The sequence below is a fragment of the Moschus berezovskii genome, chromosome 1, assembly GCF_049115385.1.
Source record: "Moschus berezovskii isolate FMDL1 chromosome 1, NW_MosBer_1.0, whole genome shotgun sequence".
In the NCBI taxonomy this organism is placed as follows: domain Eukaryota; kingdom Metazoa; phylum Chordata; class Mammalia; order Artiodactyla; family Moschidae; genus Moschus; species Moschus berezovskii.
Window position 1 is genome coordinate 117,372,525 of NC_142460.1, and position 27,994 is coordinate 117,400,518.

General features: G+C 39.4%; 1 protein-coding gene across 3 annotated transcripts in view; it reads left to right on the forward strand.

Moving 5' to 3' along the window:
• Positions 1–26,519, forward strand: part of NCEH1 (neutral cholesterol ester hydrolase 1) — a 71,595-nt gene extending 45,076 nt beyond the window's left edge. For 2 of the 3 annotated variants that reach the window (XM_088839047.1, XM_088839049.1), the window contains 3 exons: positions 827–896; positions 18,987–19,158; positions 21,103–26,519. In XM_088839047.1, the coding sequence (XP_088695173.1) occupies positions 827–896; positions 18,987–19,158; positions 21,103–21,720 (860 nt within the window). In that variant the 3' untranslated portion in view covers positions 21,721–26,519. Of the gene's footprint in view, positions 1–826; positions 897–18,968; positions 19,159–21,102 lie in introns of all 3 variants that reach the window. The other variant, XM_088839048.1, reaches the window with a different exon arrangement.
• Positions 26,520–27,994: the final 1,475 nt, after the last annotated feature.

The window sequence follows — 27,994 nt, forward strand, 5'->3', positions numbered from 1 at the left end:
GCCAGGAGAGACAGTACACCAGAGGCCAGGATGTGGAAGTGCCAGGAACGGTGTGGATTATGAGTCAGCCTGACCTTTTCCACACAATTTTGACTCATCAGTCCCGTCAGAGAGGAAAGGCTCAGTCTGGAGGACATATGCCACTGTTTATGTAGTTATTGAACTTCTGATTCTAATACTGCCTTGGAAAGTCTATAAATAAGGTGTTTTTTGGCTTTCTAATGGAACAATCTAGCACTTAATGTAAGAATATTAATATATCCAAAGAACAGCTAAGGGATTAAAGTTTTACATATTAAAATATGTAAAAACTTTTAAACTCTCTAAGAAATGCTAAGACTTCCTAAAACTCTATTTGTTTTATGTTTGTTTAAATGGAATACCATAGTCTTCAAATTGGTGACTTTTCTGAATCACAGCAAATGAGGGTATAAAAAGAAAAATTTTTGAGTTCTAAGGAGGAGCTGCTTATTCACTATGATTTTTGAAAAGTCATACCTCTTTGAAGAATTACAAAATCAGAATGAATCTAATGTACTTTATATAGACAATTATGAAAGAAATTTTTAGTTAACACATTCGAAGGTAATCTTGTATGGATTTCCTGTTATTTTATAGCAATTGCATTTTATCAGAAACCAGGTTAATTCTTTTGTATTTGTACTTGTAACTCTGTTAATGAGACGTATGTTCATATTTAGTTTTTATTGTTCTTGCTATTAATAACTTAAGTCTGAGTCTAAATTCCACAGTTAGCAGAATTTAAGAATGGACAGTATTAAATAGACTGCATTATGGTGAGTGATTGCTCTCTTGTCTCTTTTAGAAATCAGGTATTATGATGAACTGTGCACAGCCATGGCTGAGGAACTGAATGCTGTCATTGTCTCCATTGAGTAAGTAATCATAATTGTCATACAAGAAAATTTAAGAAAGGATCTTAAGTAACTATCTAGTTATTTTATAAGTGATAAAATGTAAAATTAAAGTCCAGAGAGGTGAACTGATCTTCCCAAGGTCACAAAAGATGATTTATGATGTAACTTAGAATTTCTTCAACTAGCTTTATAATGCCTCAAATTATCTTTTTTTACTTTAGTTTTAGAAACTTCTGGAAAAGGAATTAACTGAGATTTTGAGAGAAATATGCAATCAGTTATCTATGGTATATAGTTTGATTACTGCCTTTTATATCTAAAAACCAATAGGCACTTTAAGAGAATCTCTCCTACATCCAAGAGTTGGAAAAGGCATTCTCCTGGAGTCAGGTTCTATAACTCAGACCTTGTAAACAGTGATGTGTTCACTATTCTTAGTATAGCCTATTATTCTCGTTGTTAGAATTAATATCAGTGTTTTGAGTTGCTTCTACCAGTTCTGTGTTAGCTGTTTTTCTGGGAAACTAAGAAGAATGTGCCCAAAGAAAGGCAATGCCAAAGAATGCTCAAACTACCCCACAATTGGACTCATCTCATGTGCTAGCAAAGTAATGCTGAAAATTCTCCAAGCCAAGCTTACCGTGAACTTCCAGATGTTCAAGCTGGATTTAGAAAAGGCAGAGGCACCAGAGATCAAATTGCCAACGTCCACTGGATCATCGAAAAAGCAAGCAAGTTCCAGAAAAATATCTACTTCTGTTTTACTGACTATGCCAAAGCCTTTGACTGTGTGGATCACAACAAACTGTGGAAAATTCTGAAAGAGGTGGGAATACCAGACCACCTGACCTCCCTCTTGAGAAATCTGTATGCAGGTCAGGAAGCAACAGTTAGAACTGTACATGGAACAACAGACTGGTTCCAAATAGGAAAAGGAGTATGTCAAGGTTGTATATTGTCACCCTGCTTATTTAACTTATATGCAGAGTACATCATGAGAAATGCTGGACTGAAGCACAAGCTGGTATCAAGACTGCTGGGAGAAATATCACTAACCTCAGATATGACACCACCCTTATGGAAGAAAGTGAAGAAGAACTAAAGAGCCTCTTGATGAAAGTGAAAAAGGAGAGTGAAAAAGTTGGCTTAAACCTCAACATTCAGAAAACAAAGATCACGGCATCTGGTCCCATCACTTCATGGGAAATAGATGGGGAAACAGTGGAAACAGTGGCAGACTTGATTTTAGGGGGCTCCAAAATCACTGCAGATGGTGATTGCAGCCATGAAATTAAAAGACACTTGTTCCTTGGAAGAAAAGCTATGATCAATCTAGACAACATATTAAAAAGCAGAGACATTACTTTGCCAAAAAGGTCAGTCTAGTTAAAGCTATGGTTTTTCCAGTAGTCATGTGAGAGTTGGACTGTAAAGATAGTGGAGTGCTGAAGAATTGATGCTTTTGAATTTAGTGTTGGAGAAGACTCTTGAGAGTCCCTTGGACTGCAAGGAGATCCAACCAGTTCATCCTAGAGGCAATCAGTCCTGAATATTCATTGGAAGGTCTGATGTTGAAGCTGAAACTCCAATACTTTGGCCACCTGATGGGAAGAACTTATTCACTGGAAAAGACTCTTATGCTGGGAAAGATTGAAGGCGGGAGGAGAAGGGGATGATAGAGAATGAAATAGTTGGAATCACCGACTCAATGGACATGAGTTTGAGTATATTCCAGGAGTTGGTGATGGACAGGGAAGCCTAGTGTGCTGCATTTCATAGGGTCACAAAGAGTTGGACACAAATGAGTGAACTGAACTGAACTGAAAAATGAGAAAAATAGTTTTAACAACTGCAGTGATTGTCATAACACAAAAATCATGGTGTTCCGTGGCAGGCATGGTGCAGGTGCTATGTGTATACTGTTTCTCCTCCTTCAGATCTTTGTCCAAATATTATCCTTTCAACAAGACCTTCCTTCCCACCCCTAAAATTTCAGTCCACTTTTCTTCTGTTTTATTTTTCTGTGAAATTATCAATTATAATTCTCCAAATTTTCAAAGCTATCTCCAATTATCAGTGGACTGACAGACCATATATATAACTTATTATGTGTTTATTGTATCAGGTAGAAATAGAAGATGTGAGTTTTGTGAAGGCAGAGATTTTAGGGATGGTTGTCTGTTTTGCTCATAGCTGATCATTAGTGTCTGGAATTGTCCCTGGCAGATAGAGGACATTTGTGATATTGTGATTTGTAAGAAATATATGTTTGGTCATACATATGACCAAATATATGTTTTTCATAAGTACTGGGTCTTCATCCAGAGTTCCTGGCTCACAGCTCCCCAGATCCTTGAAATTTTCCGTATTCAGAGGATTAAAGATGTCTTTTTTTTGTGAATGAGATAACCTTTGGAAGCACCTAAGGATGGGGATACTGGTTGCCAGGAGAACCAACCATGTGATTAGAGGGTTCAACTTTCCTACATCCTGGTCTCTGAGGAGGGGAGAGGAGCTGGAGGCTGAATCAATTGCTAGTGGCCAGTGAGTTAATCAGTCATACCTGTGTAATGAATCTTCCATGAAAACCCAAAGAACAGGGTTCAGAAAGCTTCCACTTGGTGAACACATGTAGATGGGAGAGTCGTACACCTTTGAGAGGACATGGAAGCTCTGAACCCTGCCCATGTACCTTGCCCTTCATATCTCTTCCATCTGGCTGTTCCTGAGTTGTATCCTTTTATAATAAATCAGTAACCTAGAGAGCAAAACATTTCTCTGAGTTCTGTGAGCCGCTGTAGCAAATTAATTGAGCCTGAGGAGGAAGTCGTGGAACCCTCTGATTTATAATCAGGTGGTCAGAAGTATAAGTAATAACTTGGACTTGGGATTGGCAGCCTGAGTTGGAGGGGATTGTTGGAACCTCCCATCTATAACTTGCTGAGAAGCATAGGTGATTACTTGGGCTTGTGTCTGGTGTCTGAGGTAGAGGGGGATCTACAGTTTTTTAGGTGGTGGTTTAGTCACTAAATTGTGTCCAACTCATGACCTCATGGACTGTAGCTCACCAGGCTTCCCTATCCATGGCATTTTCCAGGAAATAATACTGGAGTGGGTTGCCATTTCCTTCTCCAGGGGATCTTCCCAATCTGACCCAGGCATTGACCTCCTGCATTTCAGATGGTCTCCTGCATTGCAGGCAGATTCTTTACTGACTGAACCACAGAGAACAAATGTTGATCCCTTAATCTGTGGAATCTGATGCCATCTCCAGGTAGATACTCTCAGAATTGAGTTGAACTGTAAGACACCCAACTGATGTCTGGTGCATTGCTTGATGGAGGTATGGGACAAGCCCCTCCCCTACCCCAGCCCCACCCCAACAAACAAACACGCATTGAAAATTAGTCACAAAACTCCAAAAGATCATTTAATACCTATTTATGGAGTGAATGAATAAAGAGTTTTGCTTAGCTCTCATAAAAGTCATCCAAAATAAGTATTTTGATAATTTTCCTCATAGATGAGGAATTTGAGGTCCATAAAGTTAAGTAACCTGCGTGAAGTCACCTGGGTGGAATGAAGAATTGAATAAATCAGGTGGAATCACACCCCAGGTTCCTATGCGTCTTTGAGCCAGAATCAAACTAACATTCAAGGGCTTCTGGTTCAAGATGGTGGAGTAGAAGGACGTGTGCTCATCTCCTCATGTGAGAGCACTAAAATCGCAAATAACTGTTGAATAACCACAGACAGGAGGGCTCTGGAACCCACCAAAAAGAGATACCCCACATCCAAAGACAAAGAAGCCGCAGTGAGATAGTAGGAGGGGTACAATCAGAATAAGATCAAATCCCATAACTGCCAGGGACGTGACCTACAAACTGGAGAACAGTAATACCAAAAAATGCTTCCACTGTTGTGAAGGTTCTGAGCCCCACATCAGGCTTCCCAGCCTGGGGATCTGACAAAAGGGTTGGGAATCCCCAGGGAAATTGACCCTGAAGGTCAGTGGGATTTGATTACGGGACTTTCACAGGACTGGGGGAAACAGAAACTCATCTTGGAGGGTACAAAAAAAATCTTGTGTGTACCAAGACCCAGAGGAAAGGAGCAATGACCCCACAGGAAACTGAACCAAAACACCTTCTAGTGTTGGAGGGCCTCCTGTGGAGGTTGGATCAGCAGGGGCTTACCACAGGGATGGGGCACTGGCGGTGGCAGTCCTGGAAGGTCCCTCTTGGCATAAGCCCTCTTGGAGGTCACTGTTAACCTTACCTGTAGACCCCAGGGCTGAGTTGCCTCAGGCACAACTACCAGGGAGGGAGTGTAATCCCACCCATCAGCATATAATTGGACTAAAGCTTTACTGAGCAAGGCCCTGCCCACCAGAACAAGACCTGGCTTTTCCCACCCTGTCCCTCCCATCAAGAAGCTTACAGAAATCTCTTAGCCTCATCCACCAGAGAGCAGATAGAAGAAGCAAGAAGAACTACAATCCCACAGCAGCTAGAAAGAAAGCTACATTACAGAAAGTTAATCAGGATGAAGAAGCAGGGTTGTATCCCAGATGAATTGACAATAATATAAAACCCCAGAAAAACAACTAAATGAAGTGGCAATAAACTTCAGAATAATGATAGTAAAGATGATCCAGGATCTCAGAAACAGAATGGGGAAGATACAAGAAATGTTTACCAAAGACCTCGGAGAACTAAATAACAAACAAACAGAGATGAAAAATAGCCTAAAAGGAATCAATAACAGAATAACTAAGGCAGAAGAATGTTTAAGTGACTTGGAGGACAGAATGGTGGAAATCACTGCTGCAGAACGGAATATAGAAAAAAGAATGAAAAAAAATGAAGACAGCCTACGAGACCTCTGGCACAACATTAAACACACCAACATTTTCATTATAGGGGTCCTAGAAGGAGAAGAGAGAGAAAAAGGATCTGAGAAAATATTTGAAGCAGTAAGAGCTGAAAACTTCCCTAACATGGGAAAGAAATAGTCAACCAAGTCCAGGAAGCACAGAGAGTCCCAGGTAGGATAAACCCGAGGAGAAACACCCGAGGACACATAGTAATCAAACTCACAAAAATTAAAGACAAAGATAAAAATTTTAAAGCATCAAGGGAAAAATGACAAATATCATACAAGGGAACTCCCATAAGGTTATCAGCTGATTTCTCAATAGAAACTCGACAAGCCAGAAGGGAATAGCACAATATATTTAAAGTGATGAAGGGGAAGAACCTACAACCAAGAATACTCTGCCCAGCAAAAAGATTCTGATTCAGATTTGATGGAGAAATCAAAAGCTTTCCAGACAAGCCAAAATTAAGGGAATTTAATACTACCAAACCAGCTTTACAACAAATGTTAAAGGAACTTCTCTAGGCAGGAAAAACAAGAGAAGGAAAAGACCTACAGAAAATAAACCCAAAACTATTAAGAAAATGGTAATAGGATTATTCAGTTCAGTTCAGTTCAGTCACTCAGTCATGTCCGACTCTTTGCGACTCCAGGAATTGCAGCACACCCGGCCTCCCTGTCCATCACCAACTCCCGGAGTTTACTCAAACTCATGTGCATTGAGTCCGTGATGCCATCCAGCCATCTCATCCTCTGTCATCCCCTTCTCCTCCTGCCCCCATTCCCTCCCAGCATCAAGGTCCTTTCCAATGAGTCAACTCTTCACATGAGGTGGCCAAAGTATTGGAGTTTCAGCCTCAGCATCAGTCCTTCCAATGAACACCCAAGACTGGTCTCCTTTAGGATGGACTGGTTGGATCTCCTTGCAGTCCCAGGGACTCTCAGGAGTCTTCTCCAGCACCACTGTTCAATAGGATCATACATATTGATAATTACCTTAAATGTAAATAGATTAAATGCACCAACCAAAAGACATAGCTGGATGGACGGATAAAAACATGCGCATGTATGCACTTCCACTTATCACATCACTCTGCTGGATCCCTCAAATTGTATGTAATTATTTTATATTGTTAAGTTAATCATATTCCCACTATGACTTACAATTATTATTATCTTTTATTTTTTGTCTGGCTATTGATTGTGAAAACTGATAAACTTCTTTTATTATTGTGATTATGTAACTATTACCCACTTAATACCATTGTATCATGATTGATCAACAGAAAAATAATAGAATTCTATTGATATTATTGATATTGATATTAAGCTACCATTTAATAGAAAAACTTGTAATCACTTTTTAAAATCCAGATGCATGTCAGAATTACCTTGGTATTTTTTGAAGAACACAAATGCCCAGGTATTTTTTTTTTTCTCCAAAGCTCCAGATATGTTTCTAATGAACAGTCATGTTTAAAAACAACTGGACTATTTTATACTTTCATCTAGTTTGTTTCACTTTTCATATTTTATATTCAATGCTCCCATTTCATATACTTTATGTTTTCCAATTTTTTCAGCTCTTCTTTTTTTTTTCCTTGATGTTCTTTCTCATGCCTTTATCAAGAGTAGTAGAAAAACTTTTGTATACATATATATGGGGATTCCCTGGTAGCTCAGTGGTAAAAAATCCGCCTGCAATGCAGGAGACGCAAGAGACGTGGATTCAGTCCCTGGGTTGAGAAGATCCCCTGGAGAAGGCAATGGCTACCCACTCCAGTATTCTTGCTTGGAGAATTCCACGGACAGAGGAGCTTGGTGGGCTCTTTCGGATCTCGAAGAATCAGACACGACTGAGTAACTTTCAGTTAGTTAGTGTGTGACTGTCCTGTCACATTGATCCGAGTGCAGCAGGAAGTAATAGTTATTGTACAAACTCTGCCTTGTTCTGCCAGAAGGCAACCAAGGGCGAGACAATTGTCAAGAACGATATTAGCCAAAGAAACAAGAGCGACCCCATGTCCCATTAAGACTTTACATAGGAGTCAACCTACTACATCATTTTACTCATCTGTTGTTGGTACCTGTCTTTTGAAAAAGTATCTCAGGTCTTTCACTGGCTCACAGGTGTATTGTTCTTTTGCTGTGACCTGCAGCAGAAGGTCACGGTCAGACCCAACTGAACAACTAAGCACACAAACACACACATATACAGAAATAGTATGCATAATATGTATATTTTAGAAAACTTATGAATTTTTGCCTAATTAAAAAATTTATGACATTTTGATTCTACTTGTTTGACTTGGTATGAATATAATGCTACATTTCTTATTTTAAAAAGGTAGATATGCAACAAGCAACAGAGGTTTACTGTATAGCACAGGGAACTATAGTCAATATTTTGTAATAACCTATAATGGAAAATAATCTCAAAAAATAATTGAAAAAAAGAAAACTAACATGAAGGAAGCTAATGATGCCGAGTGACGGGTTTATGGCAACATTTGCCACTTTCCATGCCCTGACCTTGCCTTACCTTCCCTCTGCCTCTCTCTCCCAGCTGAGATCCCATTTACAGCTTATCTCTTCTTTGCCCCTACTCTAGATCAGGAACCTAAGGGAATCCTTGCCACTCCAGTCCCTTGGAAGGGCTAGTCTCCAAAGTCATTGAAGCAGCTCTGACACTTTGAACAAGAGTCTTAGAACCAGAGTGGTGCTGTGGCAGCCTCCTCAGCAAATTTGACACTAGACAGCCCTGGACAACTTCCAGGCCATCCTGGATACTCACCAGGGCCTCCCAGATCGTTCAAGGGGTCCCTGGTGCAATTTTATATTGCAGGAAGTGTCAAGTAAACTTTTATATCATATGGCCTGGGCAGCTGGTCAGAGGAAGACTGCAGCTGTTTAAGCAGATGAAACCCCATTATAGATCAAGGCCCTGAAACTCAGTGTTAGTGAGCTGACCTCAGGGCCTCTTCAGTGGTTTCCTGTGTAGCTCCAGCTCCTCAAAGGCCTGAGGAAAGGACGGAACGTGATCTTGTTTTACTTGACACCATGAGGATTCTCCACGTGAGCCTTATCTTCCAAGTGTTCTTTTAAGCCTAGGTGTATCATAAAACAAAGAAGGATAGATAGGATGTTTTTAAGATCTTTTTTAAATAAGTTAAATATAGAACAATAGAATGGGTCTGACTTGTTCAGCTGGGTCTGACAGAAACAGGATTTCTGCAGGGTTTCTTTTACAGAAACCCTACAGGTCACAGCAGAAGAACAATACACCTGTGAGCCAGTGAAAGACCTGAGACACTTATTCAAAAGACTAGAGATCTCTTCAAGAAAATTAGAGTTATCAAGGAAATGTTTCATGCAGAGATGGGCACAATAAAGGACAAAAATGGTATGGACCTAACAGAAGCAGAAGATACTAAGAAGAGGTGGTAAGAATACACAGAAGAACTATACAAAAAAGATCTTCATGACCCAGATAATCACAATGGTATGATCACTCACCTAGAGCTAGACATCCTGGAATGCAAAGTCAAGTGGGCCTTAGGAAGCATCACACGAACAAAGCTAGTGGAGGTGATGGAATTACAGTTGATCTATTTCAAATTCTAAAAGACGATGCTGTGAAAGTGCTACACTCGATATGCCAGCAAATTGGGAAAACTCAGCAGTGGCCACAGGACTGGAAAAGGTCAGTTTTCATTCCAGTCCCAAAGAAAGGCAATGCCAAAGAATGCTCAAACTACTGCACAATTGCACTCATCTCACATGCTAGTAAAGTCATGCTCAAAATTCTCCAAGCCAGGCTTCAACAGTACGTGAACAATGAACTTCTAGATGTTCAAGCTGGATTTAGAAAAGGCAGAGGAACCAGAAATTAAATTGCCAACATCTGCTGAATCATCAAAAAAGCAAGAGAGTTCCAGAAAAACATTTATTTCTGCTTTATTGATTATGCCAAAGTCTTTGGCTGTGTGGATCACAACAAACTGTGGAAAATTCTGAAAGAGATCAGAATACCAGACCACCTGACCTGCCTCCTGAGAAATCTGTATGCAGGTTAGGAAGCAACAGTTAGAACCGGACATGGAACAGACTGGTTCCAAATAGGAAAAGGAGCACATCAAGGCTGTATATTGTCACCCTGCTTATTTAACTTATATGCAGAGTACATCATGAGAAATGCTGGGCTGGATGAAGCACAAGCTGGAGTCAAGACTGCTGTAATAAATATCAATAACCTCAGATATGCAGATGACACCACCCTTATGGCAGAAAGTGAAGAAGAACTAAAGAGCCTCTTGATGAAAGTGAAAGAGGAGAGTAAAAAGGTTGGCTTAAACCTCAACATTCAGAAAACAAAGATCATGGCATCCAATCCCATCACTTCCTGGCAAAAAGATGAAGAAACAGTGGAAACAGTGGCGACTTTATTTTTTGGGCTCCAAAATCACTGCAGATGGTAACTGCAGCCATGAAATTAAAAGACGCTTACTTCTTGGAAGAAATGTTATGACCAGCCTCAGTTCAGTTCAGTTTAGTTACTCAGTCGTGTCCGACTCTTTGACAAACCTAGACAGCATATTAAAAAGCAGAGACATTACTTTGCCAAAAAGTGCGTATAGTTAAGGCTATGGTTTTTCCAGTAGTCATGTATGGATGTGAGAGTTGCACTGTAAAGAAAGCTGAATGCCGAAGAACTGATGCTTTTGAACTGTAGTGTTGGAAAAGACTTGAGAGTCCCTTGGACTGCAAGGAGATCCAACCAGTCCATCCTAAAGGAAATCAGTCTTGAATATTCATTCGAAGGACTGATGTTGGAACTGAAACTCCAATACTTTGGCCACCTGATGTGAAGAACTGACTCATTGGAAAAAACCTTGATGCTGGGAAAGATTGAAGGCGGGAGGAGAAAGGGAATACAGAGGATGAGATGGTTGGATGGCATCATCGACTCAATGGACATGAGTTTGAGTGAACTCCGGGAGTTGGTGATAGACAGGGAGGCCTGTCCTGCTGCAGTTCATGGGGTTGCAAAGAGTCAGACTGACTGAGCGACTGAACTGAACTGAACTGAATGAATAAATAAATACACTTTGAGTTGGGTTAATGACTTCAGAGAGTTGTTATAAGAATCAGTTTGGACATCTGAGATGAAAGGGCCTTGGATGCTCTAAGGCACTAGGCAAGTCTGGAGGCTCAGTGCCTTATCCCATGTACAGAAAGGTCCAACTTTATTCATCAACATATTAGGAACTCACAGAACTTTTCTTCGCAGCAATATTGAGCTAAGGTGATTAGGATCCAGCCAGGCCAGCCACCCATGAAGAGCCACATAACCTTTATGCTCTAGTTGATGTATGGCCAACACCATATGACTGTGATGTTTCTCTTGGAAAGTATGTTCAGAGGTCTGACGTGGGACCATATTTCTTCTCACTGTTCATCTCTTTCTTCCTTCTTCTATTCCATAAATATCTATTGACTTCCTGTAGTGTGCCAGCTATTGTGTTAAATTCTGATGCATAACAGTGAGACAAACATAAACTCTGCACTCACAGTCTAGATGGGAAAGCAAATCTTGAACAAATAATGTTAATAATGTGATAAGTGATTTGAAATAGAAAGGGAAGTAGTAATGGAGGCATCTAATAGATAAGATGTTATCTAGTTCGAAGGTTTGAATTGCACTCCTAAGGATGAGCAGAACCTAGTTAAAAGAGTGAGTTGGTCATGGAAGTACAAAGTGGGGAAATGAGAGGGATTGGGAGCAAAGGAGGAGGATGAGAACATTAAAGAAATGAAATCTGAGAGATGACTAATGGAGGGACTCGTGCTTCTGGAGATAAGTAAGGAAAATAAGAAATATGGGTGTGTACCTGGGAGCCTTCAGAAATATGGTGGACTCTTGATTCTCTTGGAATTCCTTCTCCTAGCAGGGAGGATGTCTGGACACAACTGCTCCTTATCCTTGAGGCTAACAGGAGTGGGTAATGCTGTCATGGCTTTGTTTCAGTGTAGGGATGGCCTTCTGGAAGGTTATATATAATCTGAGGAAGCTGATAGGCAAGAGTTGAGGATGAAATCGCTTCACATGAAGCAGCTGGAACTCCTGAGTTAGCATCATTGGTATTCGCTCAAGATTCTGGGGACAGATCTAACTAAGGTAGATAAAGATCTCAAGGCATAAAAATAGGCCATGACTTCTATTCAGTAGCTTCAACAACACTATGCTACTTTACCACACAATTGCATAATAAGTATTTGTGAAGTAAATGAAAGAGTTCATCTTATAATATCAAAAATACATGGATGTATCCTCATTTACATAACCTGGGAGGGAATTATAAGCTTATTGTCATAAACTTCAGTGCAGTTTAACTATAGTTTATATAATGAAACACAATACTAAAACTCTAAAACATCAGGGAGAAGGAATATTTAATTTTTTTAAAAGATAAGATGCTAATGTATAGCATGGGGAATATAGTCAGCAATATTGTATTAACTATGTATGGTGGCAAATGGTAACTAGACTTATTGTAGTCATCTTGCCATAATATATATAAATGTCGAATCAGTATGTTGTACATACAATGTAATATTGTGTGGTCATTGTACTTCAATTACAAAAAGATAAAAGGTAAGATAACAATGAAGTATTATTATGCTGGATATAATTATTAATATAATTATTAATAATTCGGAGAAGGCAATGGCAAGCCACTCCAGTTCTCTTGCCTAGACAATCCCATGGATAGAGGAACCTGGTAGGCTGCAGTCCGTGGGGTCGCTAAGGGTCAGACACGACTGAGCGACTTAACTTTCACTTTTCACTTTCACACATTGGAGAAGGAAATGGCAACCCACTCCAGTGTTCTTGCCTGGAGAATCCCAGGGACGGGGGAGCCTGGTGGGCTTCCGCCTATGGGGTCACACAGAGTCGGACATGACTGAAGTGACTTAGCAGCAGCAGCAGCAATATAATAATAATTATTAATTATTAATATAATAATTAATTATGCTGGATATAATTCTAGCTTTTTTGGTTGTGAAAAATGGTTTCAAGTTGTGTTTTGCTTAAATCTTTGCTACACTTAAGCTTTCTATTTTGTGTTGATGGGGACCTTTTCCCATCCACCAAATATCAGGTAGCACTATGCACAGAGAACTTAAAACTTGACAGAGCTGTAAAGAAGAACGTTGCTCAGTAGACAGAAAGACAGCTGGAGTGTGTATCTTGGTCTGCTGCTAACAGAGTTATAAGAAATGGGATTTTTATGACTCTGTCTTCCTCATCCATAAGATTAGATGAGTGCAAGCTGACAAAATCACAAAGCTTCTAGGAGACACAATGAGACGTATATGTTGATAGTTGTTCAAACAAGATACTGTGAAAGACACGATGTGACAGTCACCTCATTGTGACTTGCCCTCTGCTCCTTTTCCTGCTCTTCCTCCCTGTCCTGAGTGGAGAAATCCTCACGTATCACCCCGACTCAGGCAGCCCCAGGAGGTGAGCAGACTGAATTCTTGAGGGTTCCCTCCAAGAAAGGGAAGATTTGTCCCAAACTTTCCTTTTACTCAGTCCAGGCCACTGTATTAGCAAACCTAGAGGCCAGTGCTACAAATAGTTTAATGCTACAGAAAGATAATATTGTGGCTTCTTTTTAAAAAGTAGGTTGTTTTAGATCCTAAACAATCATTAACTAATGAATGTCTCCTTTTTAGACATATTAAGGTAAAGTCTTCTTGACTCTGTTTTTGACTAAAAAGAAAAATTCACTGGTTTCTCTCTTGTGGTTTAGTCCTTTTAGAATTTGTGGGGAGGAGGGTGAAGCTGTACAGAAAGCCTGTGCTGTAAACGAGCAGTGAGGCGGGAAAGCTTAGTTCCACCCACACCTGAGCTCAGTTTAGCTTCTGAAATCACAGACAAAGTAGGTCAGAGGGACTTTGCACCAAGCCTACTTGGGCTCCAGTGGCCCCCTGAGGGACTGCTTGGCTCTTTAGCACCCCTTGAGGTTAAAGGCAAGGTTTGTATCTGAAAACGGGAAGGGAGGCTGGGGAGCTCCCAGCTGTGTCCATAGAGAAGCCTTAACTTGTAAACAGCATCAGGGAATCACATTGTTTGAATGGATCATAATTCTAGGATCAGTCGCTCCTAGGATTTTGGTGATACATCCTGACATCTGTCAGTTCTTTTGAATGTACTTATTGTCCAATCAACCAAGTTTTTGTTAAGCTCAGCTCTCCCTTGTTGAATGACTGATAGTCAAAGCTGTCTCTGGAGGCAGTTTTGAGAGAAGAAACAGAAAGGAAAAACCCTTCCTCAACCTTCATGCTCAAACATTATTGCACAAATGAAAAGAGAAACAATTATCTATTCACAGTGTTTCATAATTTTATTATAAATTTTATTATATATTCTTCTAATGGAAAGGAAGCTTTACCTATTAGACAAATAAACAGATTCTTCCTCTGGAGCTGTCTCCCTCAAACAGCAGAGTAAGAGTGTAATTGTTGATTTGTTTCAGATAACCCCTGCTAAACATACAGGTTCTTTAAGACTGAGCAAAATATTAACATTTTTTGTGTTCTCAAGATGAATCTATTGAACTCTTCTTGGGAGACAGTAAAAAGAGGAAAACAAAGGTGGGGGCAGGGGCAAAAAAAGAATGTGATTTTGTCTCCCTCTTGAATCAAATAGGAGTAGAATTTCGTTCCAGAATATCATGTGTACCTTTCACCCACCTGGCACTACATGAATAGAACTCAGTGTCCTTGCCCACTGCAGAAGGCTGTCCCAGTGTTTCCAGGCCAGGTTATTTTGAGGAAGAATGTACTTTATAACACTCTCAGAGTACTAGTGTCACTCAGGGATTCCATTTCCAAAGTCAACCCCCCTCAGCTCTGGACTCATGTATCTACCTTTGACTTAAGGAGGAGTTTGTCAGTGTCTTTCTGAGCACTCCTCCATCTCTCTTCTCACTAATAAAGTAGGTAATGAATTAGTAGATTGTGGAAATGGCACTGCTTATACCTGGACCACTTCAGTACATAATTATGACTTTCTGTCTATTCCTAGAAGCTGGCATGTCTCTTATGACTTATTGTAAGAGAGACTGAGGGCTCCAAAAAAGGAGAGCTGCATTTGGCCCGGCTCTTAGAAATTTTCATGGAGGAAGCTGCATTTGAGATGAGACTTAAAGAATGGGAACATTTGATACGGAATTGCCGGGTGAAGGGCACATGGGATGGAGAGAGGGATCAATGCTTTGGGAACAGGAACAGGAAGATGTGTTCAGAGGATACTGATGGTACGGCTGGATTCAGTGATATTTCGGAAACCTGGCATCACTTGGAGGACTTTTTCTTCAAATACGGATATGCTGGGCGCCACCTCAGATCAAATAAATGGGAATATTTTGTAAAGGAGCTCAAACCTCAGTGTTTTGTTTTGTTTTTTATAAATCTCCCAAGATTATCCTAAGGTGCATACAGAGCTGAGAAACTCTGAGCTATGCAGGGCCTACAGACAGCCCTTGGAGACATGCCTGAAGAGTAGGTGATTAAAAAAGTTTCTTTTTTTTAATGTCTTTAAAAGTATATGGCTTAATATTTTCCCTACTATAATAGTGCTGCTATAATGACAGATTTTACATATAAAAGGTATAAACTAAATACCTTTTATATTAAAAGGTATAAACTAAATACCTTTTATATTAAAAGGTATAAACTAAATATATAAAAGGTATAAACAAAATTAAAATTTTGTTTGGGATGAATAGAAATATCATTATTAAATTAATTTAAAGATTTACCATGTACAGATAATTAAAGATGTACCATGTGTCAGACACTATCTCAGGTGATTTGTTTTGAGAATATTGCAAAAACATTGAAATCATGAGAGAAGTTCTGGGATGTGAGAAATCTACAGTTTTGAGAATTTAATGCTTTGACGAGGTAGTAAGAACACACATGTACATTTGAAGTCTGCATGTTTTGAAGAATGAGAATATTTTAAAAGGATGAGGCATGTGGGGTGTAAATTTGGATTGAGGCTTTGCCATTTACTAGCTGTTGTAGGCTGGTTATGCATCCCCTTTGAGCTGCATGTTCACACCCTTAAACTCACAGATTTGCTCTGAGATTTGAGTGAAACCTCTGTAGAGCACCTGGTGAGGTGCCTCACCTAGCAGGAAAAAGTTAATTTTTATAGAGTGTGCATATTCATTAAATTGAGTAAACTTAATTCTCGAGTTTACACCAAATTTTGTTCTTCTGGTAGGAGGCACATGTTGTAATAGGTAGGCAGAAACTAAACACTGCAGAGTCATCTATCCTTCACTGAGTCAGGCAAATTGAGACTGTATTTATCACAAATTCATCAGGTGTTTTAACTCAATACAACTGGGGAGGGAAAAGGTGGAATCCTCTTTGAGTGCTTTGCAGGGACACAGCCTTGAACAAAAGCAGCAGATATATGTATCTATGCATGCTTTCTTTGACTATACCACTCATAAATTTCCTCCTGACTCTCAGTTTTCTTTGTCTGTAATGCTGTTACAGAACTATTGTGATGCTTCTCAGGTCAATTCTGAGCTACTTTGAAGGCTCATCTTACACTAGGTGACCTCAGAAATATCTAGTTTCACTGCATTCTTCAGTCTCTGAAAATAGTATCCTTTCTTAGTGACTAAAACTAGAGAATGTTTCCAGAATGAACAAAGATAAAGGGGAGGAGCAGTTTAGGAGTCTGACCTTCAAGGGAACCAGGAGGACTAGGTTGTTTACTCTGATACTTGAGCCAGTTATTAATCAACTCTGGAGGAGGAAATGGCAACCCCCTCAAGTATTGCCTGGAGAATCCCATGTGCAGAGGAGCCTGGCAGGCTACAGTCTGTTCAGTCACAAAGAGTTGGGCGTGACTGAAGCAACTTAGCACCATTAATCAACTCACAAGATCTGAGGCAATAGAATGTTTTTTAGATTATCAGTTCCTCTTGGTTCAGAAGCCACTAAGATCTTTTGTGAAACAACATCTGAACATTTGATTCACATGTATGTTCAGAACATAGCAAAATATGTTCTCACCCCCTGGGCCACCAGGAAGACAGCCTATCATGCTGTCATCTTTCTGGCAACTTTCTGAGACAAAACAGCCTTTATTTTCACACCTTGAGTCAAAAGATACATTTATTCTTATTTCAATGAAAGAATTAATAATTCAGCTTGGTAATAATGAAATAAAAAAATTGAAACCTCATCCCAGAACTGATGGTAAATAGAATCATATGAGATGTCTCCACCTATTGGACAAAGTGGTGTACTCCTACTCCTATCACCCATTATTAATAAATGAACCAAAGATGTTCCCAAAGATGTTTCACTAAGGCACTGTGAAAATCAACTGGAGAAAAATAATTTCAGATGATTACTTGATCATCCCAGATGGAAAAGTAGAAAAGAAATTAGAAAACTTATTTTATCTGTTACAGGGCAACCACTAAGGCAATTTCTTATTGCATTTTATGTTTTAAAATGTAGTAATTCCTAAAAGACCAAGATATACATTCACTGTTTATCAAAGTATTTCACAAATATTTGTTGATCTGATTACGTCCACACAGAATGTCAAGGTTTTTTTTGGTGGCTGCACTGTGTAACTTTGGGGATCTTAGTTCCCTGACCAAGGATTGAACCTGTGCCCCCTGAAATGGAAGCATGGCATCCTAACCAGCAGACTGCCAGGGAATTCCCAGAATGTCAAGATATTTAATTAACTATATATCTGGAATTTAGATGGGGGAAATGAATGGCCTATGTAGAGTAGTATAGAAAAAACTAATTTCTGAGAACAAATATGCTAATTATAAACTTGAAATCAAAGGACTTGAGTATTAACTGACTATTATTAGATTTTAATTAAGTAATTGTTTTCTATCCTACCTGATTTTGATTGGTGTTTGATTTATTTTGCAAGTTAAATAGCTTTCTATGCCTCAGTTTCATTTGCAAAATGAAGATATATTAATACTCAAAAATGGTTTACTAAATGGATGATTGTGTGCTCAGCACATTGATAAATATACACTGGAAACACACAGTCCCTGATATCAGAGAACACACTCTTAAGAGGAAATACAGAAAGAAGTCATGCTAATATGACGCAATATAAACAGCAATATACCCCAGCACATAGAATTATCAAGGAATGGTTGCCAGCTCAGCCCCAGAAGCAAGTGGAGTTATACTCAAGGAAGGCTTCTTGGAGGAAGCAAACTCTCAAGTAAAACTTAAAGGATGAGTGAGAAATAATAAGGAAAGGAGGGTGGAGACCTTGGGATGCTCCAAGCTGAGACTACTAATGGATTCATAAGATGACATTACAAGAGGGGCATTTGACAAAACCAAAGTTCTTGGGGCTCTTAGGGAATATCAGTCTTAACTAAGTGTACAGAGTAGCATCCCAAAGAGACTCTAATCTTGAAAAGTAAGGTGGTAGAAGAAGCCTCAGAAGTGTCCCAGAGGGCCTGCCATGGGCCTTCTGGAAACTTGGTTTCCCTTTTACTGGTTGACAGCTGACATTTTAGTTTCAACCTTCCAAGGAGCAAACACATTGCTTGGGCCTAATGTCAGGAAGGCCTGACCTCTTTATTGGAGTACGATTTTATTTATCAAATAAGTCATGAAAAATACCATGTGGGCTCAATAAACATGAGACCAATGAAGTGGTTAGTGCTACCGAGTCACCTTCTAACCCAGAAGTGTTGTGAATGGAATCCTGATTTCCAGAAATAGTATTCCAGAATCTGCTGTGGTTCTCTCTGTATTTTAATAACCAACATCAGCCTTTTACTTCAAAGTTTTGTTATCTTCCTTGGTGATGGCTGTAGATTTTTGTTTTGCTTGTTTGGTTTGGTGACTGATAGAAAAAATTACTATTACAAGATCATTGCATTTTTGGTAAACTGTTTACTTTGCATTGGGGTTTAGCTGATTAACAATGTTGTGATGGTTTCAGGTGAACAGCGAAGGAACTCAGCCATACATATGTGACAAAATCATTACATTTTTAAAACTAAGTATTTGAATTGTATGAAAATGGTTTATTTTTATATTTATTATAATTCCTAACCTGTTTGTTCATGGCTTCAAAGGAACAAGTTTCCCTTTAACCTTAAAAGGCCTGTAAAGACTGTGTTTTCTTCACAGATACAGGCTAGTTCCAAAGGTTTATTTTCCTGAGCAAATTCACGATGTTGTACGTGCCACGAAGTACTTTCTACAGCCAGAAGTCTTACACAAGTATTCAGTTGACCCAGGCAGAGTCGGCATTTCTGGTGACAGTGCTGGTGGGAATTTGGCAGCTGCCCTGGGCCAACAGGTAACAGAGATCCCTGAGGTGCTGGTGAAAGGAGGGTGCATGTTAATGTTCAGCAGACAGCACATGTCCACTAGGCATGGCGAAGGCCTAGCCAGGTAGGCTAGTTACTCAGGGGCCAAGTTATTGAGATGACTACGTCATCTGCATCATGACTTGGAAACTTCTTAGAGATCTTTCTGAAGTAGGAAAATGGATCATTGAAAGAAGTATCATTTCTGAGTCCTTGGAAAGGCCCTGATTACAATTAATGAGAGAGGAGAGCTAGCATTTTAGCATCTTACCCTTGCCCCTCAGGGATATGCATGGAAATTAAGTATTTTCTGCTCCTTTTTCATGTTGGACTTGAAAAAGAGTATTTTTGCATATGTTTCAATTGCTATGATTGTTTCCTTAAACTTTGAGCCAAATTAAAAAATTTAAAACTGTTTGTTAATATAAAAGAAAAAGTTAAATGTTAACTTTTAAGTTAAGTGGTTCAGCCACTTTGAATGTTAAAATATATGTTAATCTGAGTTTTACTTCAGGGACTTCCCTGGTGGCTCAGACAGTAAAGTGTCTACCTACAATGCAGGAGACCAGGGTTCAATCCCTGGGTCGGGAAGATCTCCTGGAGAAGGAAATGGCAACCCACTCCAGTATTCTTGCCTGGAAAATCCTATGGACGGAGGAGCCTGGTAGGCTACAGTCCATGGAGTCGCAAAGAGTCGGACACGACTGAGCGACTTCACTCACTCACTGAGTTTTACTTGGTTAAATTTTGCCTAGCTCTAATGGCATCCCAAATTTTGGGCAGCTGTGTAAATTCAAAGATAAGTACATTTTTTCCCCTCTTATGGGTTAAATAATCTAAGAATAGCATTTCTGTCTTCTTACCTCCAAATTTATTTTGGCATTCTTAAATAGCATCTGCCTTTTCATTTGTGGTATGTCCTGATTTCTTCTCTTTCGCTGTATTTAAAGAACTTAGTTCTCCACTTGGCACTGGTGGGTTTGCTAGCCACATATCCTGGTGCACTGGGGAGAGAATCATGGGCTTTAAAACCAGACAGAACTGGGTGGAATCCAGGCCCCCCAGGGGTGCTGTGCGGCTTTGGGCAAGTCTCAGGAAAATGAGGTTCGTGCCATCTGAATGAAGGGCTGTTGCCAGGACTTAGTGAGATGATGTATGTACAGTTCTTGGCATGTATTAAGAACTGCTTTTACAGAGCAATTACATCTTCCCTCAGGATAGGGTTCTAAAGTCTGTTGCAAAACAAAATTGTTTGGCTGAAGTTATCTTGAAGATTGTTTAGTAGCTTGTGAAACACAGTGACCTAGTTAGCTGCCTTTTAGGTGTTATGTAAAAAATATATAATTTTAGACACTAGAATTACAAAAATTAGGCAATATTTGCATTTCGGGGAGACCTGGGGGAATGGAGTTCTGCAGTGGTAGGGGTCCAGTCACATTCGCATCTCAGTTGCACTCTCAGACACACACTCATGAAGTACAATGGAAGGTGCCCTGCCAGCATGATTGAAATTCCCTCCCTCTCACCAACCGTGAGGACTCTAGGCTCATCAGAGGAGAGACCCTGAGGTCCTATTAAAAGACTTTGGAGTCCCATCATCTGTTCATTTAGCTTTTATACCCATGTCCTCTGGAAGAGTCAGACTAGTTTTTTCTCCCCAGTAAGGCACTGCCTCTTGGGGCCTTTCTTGGGAATACGAAACTATCCATCCATAACTCCCAGCATGATAAGTATTATGCCAAAGGATAGATACAAAAAGTGTTGATGGGCGTTTAAAGACCTAAGAGATCACGTCCTTTCTAATTGTTCACTCAAAACCACGAGTTGCAAACATCACACCTTTCTTAGTAAATATCTAACAGCTTGAAGGGTGGTGGTGATGGTGGTGGCCATTCAAAGTGAAATGAAATAATGTGTTTGTTTTTTCTCTCCAGTTTAATCAAGATACCAACCTAAAAAACAAGCTCAAAGTGCAAGCTTTAATTTATCCAGTTCTTCAAGCTTTAGATTTTAATACACCCTCTTATCAGCAAAATATGAACACCCCCATTCTGCCCCGGTATGTCATGGTGAAGTACTGGGTGGACTACTTCAACGGCAACTATGACTTTGTCCAGGCAATGATAGTCAACAATCATACATCACTGGATGTAGATGAGGCTTCTGCCCTCAGGGCCCGTCTAAACTGGACATCCCTTTTGCCCACTTCCATCACAAAGAACTATAAGCCTGTCATGCAGACCACTGGCAACTCCAGGATTGTCCAGGAGATCCCTCAGCTGTTGGATGCCCGCTCGGCCCCACTCATCGCAGACCAAGATGTCCTGCAACACCTCCCAAAGACCTATATTCTGACCTGTGAGCATGATGTCCTAAGAGACGACGGAATCATGTATGCAAAGCGTTTGGAGAGTGCAGGTGTGGAGGTGACCCTGGATCACTTTGAGGATGGCTTCCACGGGTGCATGATTTTCACCAGCTGGCCGACCAACTTCTCAGTGGGAATTCGGACTAGGAATAGTTACATCAAGTGGCTGGATCAAAACCTGTGAAGGAGTGAGATTTCTGAAAAGCTTGAGCCCGTCCTGACCTCCTGCACTTGCTTTGGAAAGACATTGACGCTTTAGTTGACTAATTTCCTCTCATTACTTGTGAATTATGGAATCTCTATTCCCTACAGACTTCATGTTAATTTAATTCTAAGAAATGCTTTTGAGTAACATAAGTGCAAAAACATCTGAATCTGGTTCTCTCAGTGGGCCAATCTCTCTGTTCATGTTTTAACCAAATTACTACTAATGCCCACAGCTACAGACAGCAGGGTTAGGAGCTGGAATTAGGCTTGGGTCTTGCCTCTGTCAAGTTCTTTTTAAAAGAAATTCTACCCACTGTGGATGACCTTTAATGAGTAAAGAAAATGTGGGCTCTTCTTCAACTTGCTAGAGTTTACTTTGAGTTCAGAGCAGTGTTAAATATGTGTACTTCAAGGTCAGTGCTGGGTACCAAATGCCCTCTGTTCTTTATGGATGGGTGGCTTTGTTTCCTATGGGAATTTTGGCAAAGCTGTTCTAGCAAGGACAAGTTTCTCAAATGACTTTCTTCCTTCACAGTGTTAATTTATTTGATAGCTATCTATAAGTCCAGTTGGATTACAATAATACTTGAAAGTTACTTTCTACCACTATTATTAGAAAATATGAGGTTGCATGCACTGGATATCTGCACACCATAGTTTTCTGGTTATGCTGTCTCCCTGAGGGAGATCTTCTGGGAGCAAATTTATTTAGTTTTAGAATAAATGTTCCTTTACAAAACAAGTAAAAATAGACAAGTGAACCAACCCAATGTTTTCATAATGGCTGCATCTGACATAAGTTACTAAGAATAGTGTGTATATATTTGGCATAGTCAGAGAAGAAGATACATTTAATATTAAAATTATGAAAAATACCTTTAGAGGGTCTAGTTTATTCTTGAAAACTCAACCTTTTCACTTGCGTAGCTTTAAAATGGGGCTATTTTGGTATATATAATGTATCATTTATTTTTTTAAGTTATTTAATGTTAATATATATAGCTAGACAAGATTTTTCAGAATAAAGTCAGTAAAGAATATTAAAGATAATGATGTTTTTTTAAAGAAAACTACCTTAAGGTTTAAAAAAGTGACTTTAGAATTATATCCACAAATAATTTTATGGAAAGAGGTAAAATAGCTATTAATATTATATATTGACTATAAGGCCTAAATATTTTGATGTTTATATGCATAACAAATTAAAATAATTAGACACTATGATTACACCTAGTAAAGTCATCTAAGTTCATAGTTTGGTAACTTAGATGATATCCGCATTGGTCATTTCTGCCCTCTGTGGTTAGAGGAGCCACTTCATACTCTTGCGGTGATACCCTTCATTATCACCTTCCAGCTAGGTCTGAAGTTACAATAGATCAAGTTTCATTTCATGTGAAGCCTTCACTGCCAGTGGGACATCTTTGGCACAGAAAGAAGCTCCAGTTCTGATTCGACTTGCCTATGTTCTTGCTCCTTCCTGCCACTCTTCCTACTGCTCCAATCTGTGCTTCTTTCGGGCACTGCAGAAAGCAGACGTACAGCCAAGCCTTGATACAGTAAATTCACCAGTGGAAAGAAAGTAGAACCTTTTTACTCATTTGGAAGATAGGTATTCCTATCTTCCTACTTATGAGGATGAAATAACAAATGAGAATCTGCATATTTGTTGTTCATTTATTATTTAAGTTACGAGCATTTTATGTACGGAAGTAAATGCAACAGTGAGTATATGTGTGTGTGCTTATGTGTGTATAAAAATAATCATACAGATTAACCTGCTAATGGACTCAGGCATGTCACTTACTGTCTCTGGGCCTTTTTTGCCTGTCCTCTAAAATCAGAGAATTGAACAACTTTATGAGGTATCTTCCAGTTATACATTCCAACCATTTTGTCAGACTGGTAAATTGTATTGGCTTCTTCTTCAACAGTGTTTTGTTTTGTAGGTCATTATTCCATGTACACAGCCATATGTAGGATCAATTTTTTTTTTCCTAAAAAACTTGGACTTTAGTTCTTATTCTATGATAGCTAACTTCCTCATTTAATACTATTCTTTTTTATATCATTTGAGGGAACCAATGTTTGGATCTTATTTTGAGGTTATCCATCTCTAGGGAAGCAAAGAAAATATAATACAAGCATAAAATTCTTTAAAATGGCATTTCCCCCCAAAGTTGTGCGCCAAATTTTGTAGTAACTACAGACAATAAATCTAGCCCTTCTAGATCTCCAAAGGGTTCTCTCAGATGAAAAGAAGGAGTGAAAGAAAAAGCAGGTCAAGCACTGTTTCTGATGAAGCTTCTCGAGTTTCATTAAAGCTTATATTGGGAATTCCATGGTGGTCCAGTGGTTACAATTTGGCCCTTTCACTGCCATGGCCTGGGTTTGATCTCTGGTCAGGGAACTATGATCCTGCAAGTCATGTGGCGAGGTCAAAAACAAATAAAGCCTTTATGTATATGATAATGACTTACACTGTATCCCACCTTGCGTGAAGGTCTTCCTTGAAATTTTCCTTGGAAGAATAATTGGGAATCATGATAGACAAGAACCACTTGATGCAAGAGAGGCTTATTGTTGTTTAGTCGCTAAGTCATATCCAGTTCTTTTTGTGACCCCATGGACTGTAGCCCACCAGGCTCCTCTGTCCTTGGGATTTCCCAGGCAACAATACTGGCGTGGGTAACCATTTACTCCAGGGGATCTTCCTGACCCAGGGATTGAACCCATGTCTCCTGCACTGACAGGTGGCTTCTTTATGACTGAGCCACCGGGGAAGCCCACAAGAGAGGCTAAACCAACCAAAATCTGAGTGCTAAGAATTCCTTTGGGAAACATACAGAGTTTATGTTGAAGATATTTTGGTTTGAAATGAGTTTATTTTAAGTTTTGTTCTTATAAAAGTGTTATGGCTTTGTTTTCCCATTTTAAGAAAAGAAGTGGACATAATGTTGTTTGTGAAATGTGAACATATATGTATGATGAAAAAATCTTAAAGTGCTACAAAATATAGTGAAGTATAAATTAGTTAATCTTTTATTATTGATTTGTGAAGAAATTAAAGACTTGTGTAATTATATTTGGGAATATAATATTTTGTGCATGATCTTTTAACCTTTGACTTTTTGCTTATTTCTCACTGCAAAAGGGAAGGCAGATTTTATGAAAGATTTTGGTAGCCAATCTATTTTGTAAGATGAAAATCCACTGTGGAGGTAGGAAAATATAAATCTGTTTTGATTTATGTTTTTAAATAAACTGTCTCTGTCTGGGAATGTGCCTCTTTCACGTCCCCTCATTCATTTTTTGGCTCCCATCTCCCTTTCTCTCCATATCCCAGGTCCCTAGCCACAATACTGCACAAATCTTTGCCCCCTGGAGTCCTCCAGCTCCCTTTCAATTACTGAGAAGGGCTCCATGGCCTGCTTTATGGCATTCATTTCATTTCTGGATACAGTATGTGCTGCTCATACTGAAAACCTGCCTTGACTGGCTAGAATATTCATAAAAACTAGGCAGACCCTGCAACAATCTGAGGACTTTCAGTACACATTAGGGGTGTATCACAGTGCATATGAATTTGTATTTGAACAAGTTCAACCAAAGAAGTATTGATAACCACTGATGGCAAGTTTTTACACTAACCCTGACATTACAAGCAAAGCTAATAATTTCATGATTGAGTTTGTTATGCTTAGTTTACTTCAATATCATAGGAATTAATAGAAATTGTTTTTCAAAATAAATTGTTTGATTTAGTTCTAAATGGTCACATACGTGTGGATAAATTAGATTTTCCTATTCAATTAGAGTTACTTTAATCTTTCCAACAAAACCTGTGGTGGGTGGCTATATTTTGCTGGAGGGATCCACTAATGGTTCCTTTGGGGCATTTAAAGTTCTCCTTTGGGGCATTTAAAATGCACTGAATGTATTTTAGTATTGCTTTTTCTTGTGATCTTTCTTTTTTAATCCCCCATTTTAAAAAAATCTCATATTTTCCAACAGATCCCTTATTTAAACATCTAGAAGATACTGATATCAGCACGACATTCCCATGATTTCAGAGGTTGGAAATGTAAATGTGGTTTACAGTAGGCATACATGTATTGCTCAGTCCTGTCACTTAGCACCAGCATTTTGTCATTAGAGAGAGAGGCTGGTGACATTTTGTGTCTTGTTTGGAGTGTTCCTCTCAGATATTTCAGCTTGAGAGCTCCATCTTCTCACACAGACTTTCTACCCAGACTAGCTATTTATTACTGTTTTTATTTCATAAGAGTAGAGTTTTCCAGTTGCTACTTGACATGCAGTGGTTTAATATATGGACCGTGGAGGCAAATATGACAATCCAGATAGCTCCTGTTAGGCCAGACATTAAAAAGTTTTGTAAACACATGAAACAATGCCACACTTCTCACTCATTTGTGTTTGGAAAATTTAGTGATTTTTCCCCCCATAGATATAGCTTAAGGTAACATGTAATAACTAAGTACATTATTAACTATTGACTTAACCAGAAATTTTGTTTAAGATGTTATGGAAAAACCCAAATGAATTTTTAGCTAATCCAATATGTTTAAGACTTCTCAGTTTTAATTTCTAATACAGTAACATCAATAAAGTTCATATGAACAATAGCTATTTGGGGTCCTCAGTAGTTTTTATAAATATAAGAAAATTATGAGAACAAAAGAGCTGAGAAGTGCTGTCATATAGCATCATTCCTTGGCAAGCCCTGTATATAGTGCTAGGCTGCAATCAGCCAACACCAACGTACAGTTCTGCATGCACACCGTGTTTCTCTTACCTAGTACTCTTCTCTACACTTGCCCTTGCCCTTCCTTGTCTTCCTTTGCCAGTCTGATCCAGGAAGCCTGTCCTAACTCCTCCCTCCTTGGGATTTTTAGAGGTCTCTCCTCTGGCCCCATATTGTACTCAACACATAGCAGATGATAGCCAGTTAGTGGGTCTGACTTCCTCACAAGACTGTGGGATCCTTGATGCAGGGTCAAGTCAGCATCAATTTTATAATTTCAGTGCCTGACACAGTGCCTCTCTAGGAATAATGACTCAATAAATCTTTGCTGAACACATGTTTTTATGTTGTCACAATTAAAACACAGTGTTATTTTCAATGACCCACCCTTATGGCAGAAAGTGAAGAAGAACTAAAGAGCCTCTTGATGAAAGTGAAAGAGGAGAGTGAAAAAGTTGGCTTAAAGTTCAACATTCAGAAAACTAAGTTCATGGCATCTGGTCCCATCACTTCATGGCAAATAGATGGGGAAACAGTGGTTGATTTTATTTTTCTGGGCTCCAAAATCACTGCAGATGGTGATTGCAGACATGAAATTAAAAGACACTTACTCTATGGAAGGAAAGTCATGATCAACCTAGACAGCATATTAAAAAGCAGAGACATCACTTGGTCAACAAAGGTCTGTCTAGTCAAGGCTATGGTTTTTCCATTGGTCATGTATGGATGTGAGAGTTGGATTCTAAAGAAAGCTGAGCACAGAATTGATGCTTTTGAACTGTGGTGTTGGAGAAGACTCTTGAGAGTCCCTCGGACTACAGGGAGATCCAGCCAGTCCATCCTAAAGGAGATCGACTAGTCCTGGGTGTTCATTGGAAGGACTGATGTTGAAGCTGCAGCTCCAATACTTTGGCCACCTGATGCGAAGAGCTGACTCATTTGAAAAGACCCTGATGCTGGGAAAGATTGAGCGCAGGAGGAGAAGGGGACGACAGAGGATAAGATGGTTGGATGGCATCACCAACTCAATGGACATGGGTTTGGGTGGACTCCAGGAGTTGGTGATGGACAGGGAGGCCTGGTGTGCTGCGGTTCATGGGGTCTCAAAGAGTCGGACAGGAATGAGCAACTGAACTGAAGTGATTGAAAATTATGCCTGGTGCCATTATATATATTTGCTTATTTATTCTTAAGACAAAAATGTGTTTGCTTTGGTTCTCCACGCCTCCCCTCCCCTCCCCCAAATGTTTTTCTTTCTACTAATACATTAAAGACATTTGGTCAACAAATGAAATCCTGGTGCCTACAGAATATTTTTAGCATCAGTCCCTCCAGTGAACATCCAGGATTGATCTCCTTTAGAATGGAACAACAGACTGGTTCCAAATAGGAAAAGGTGTACGTCAAGGTTGTATATTGTCACCTTGCTTATTTAACTTATATGCAGAGTACATCATGAGGAACGCTGGGCTGGAAGAAGCACAAG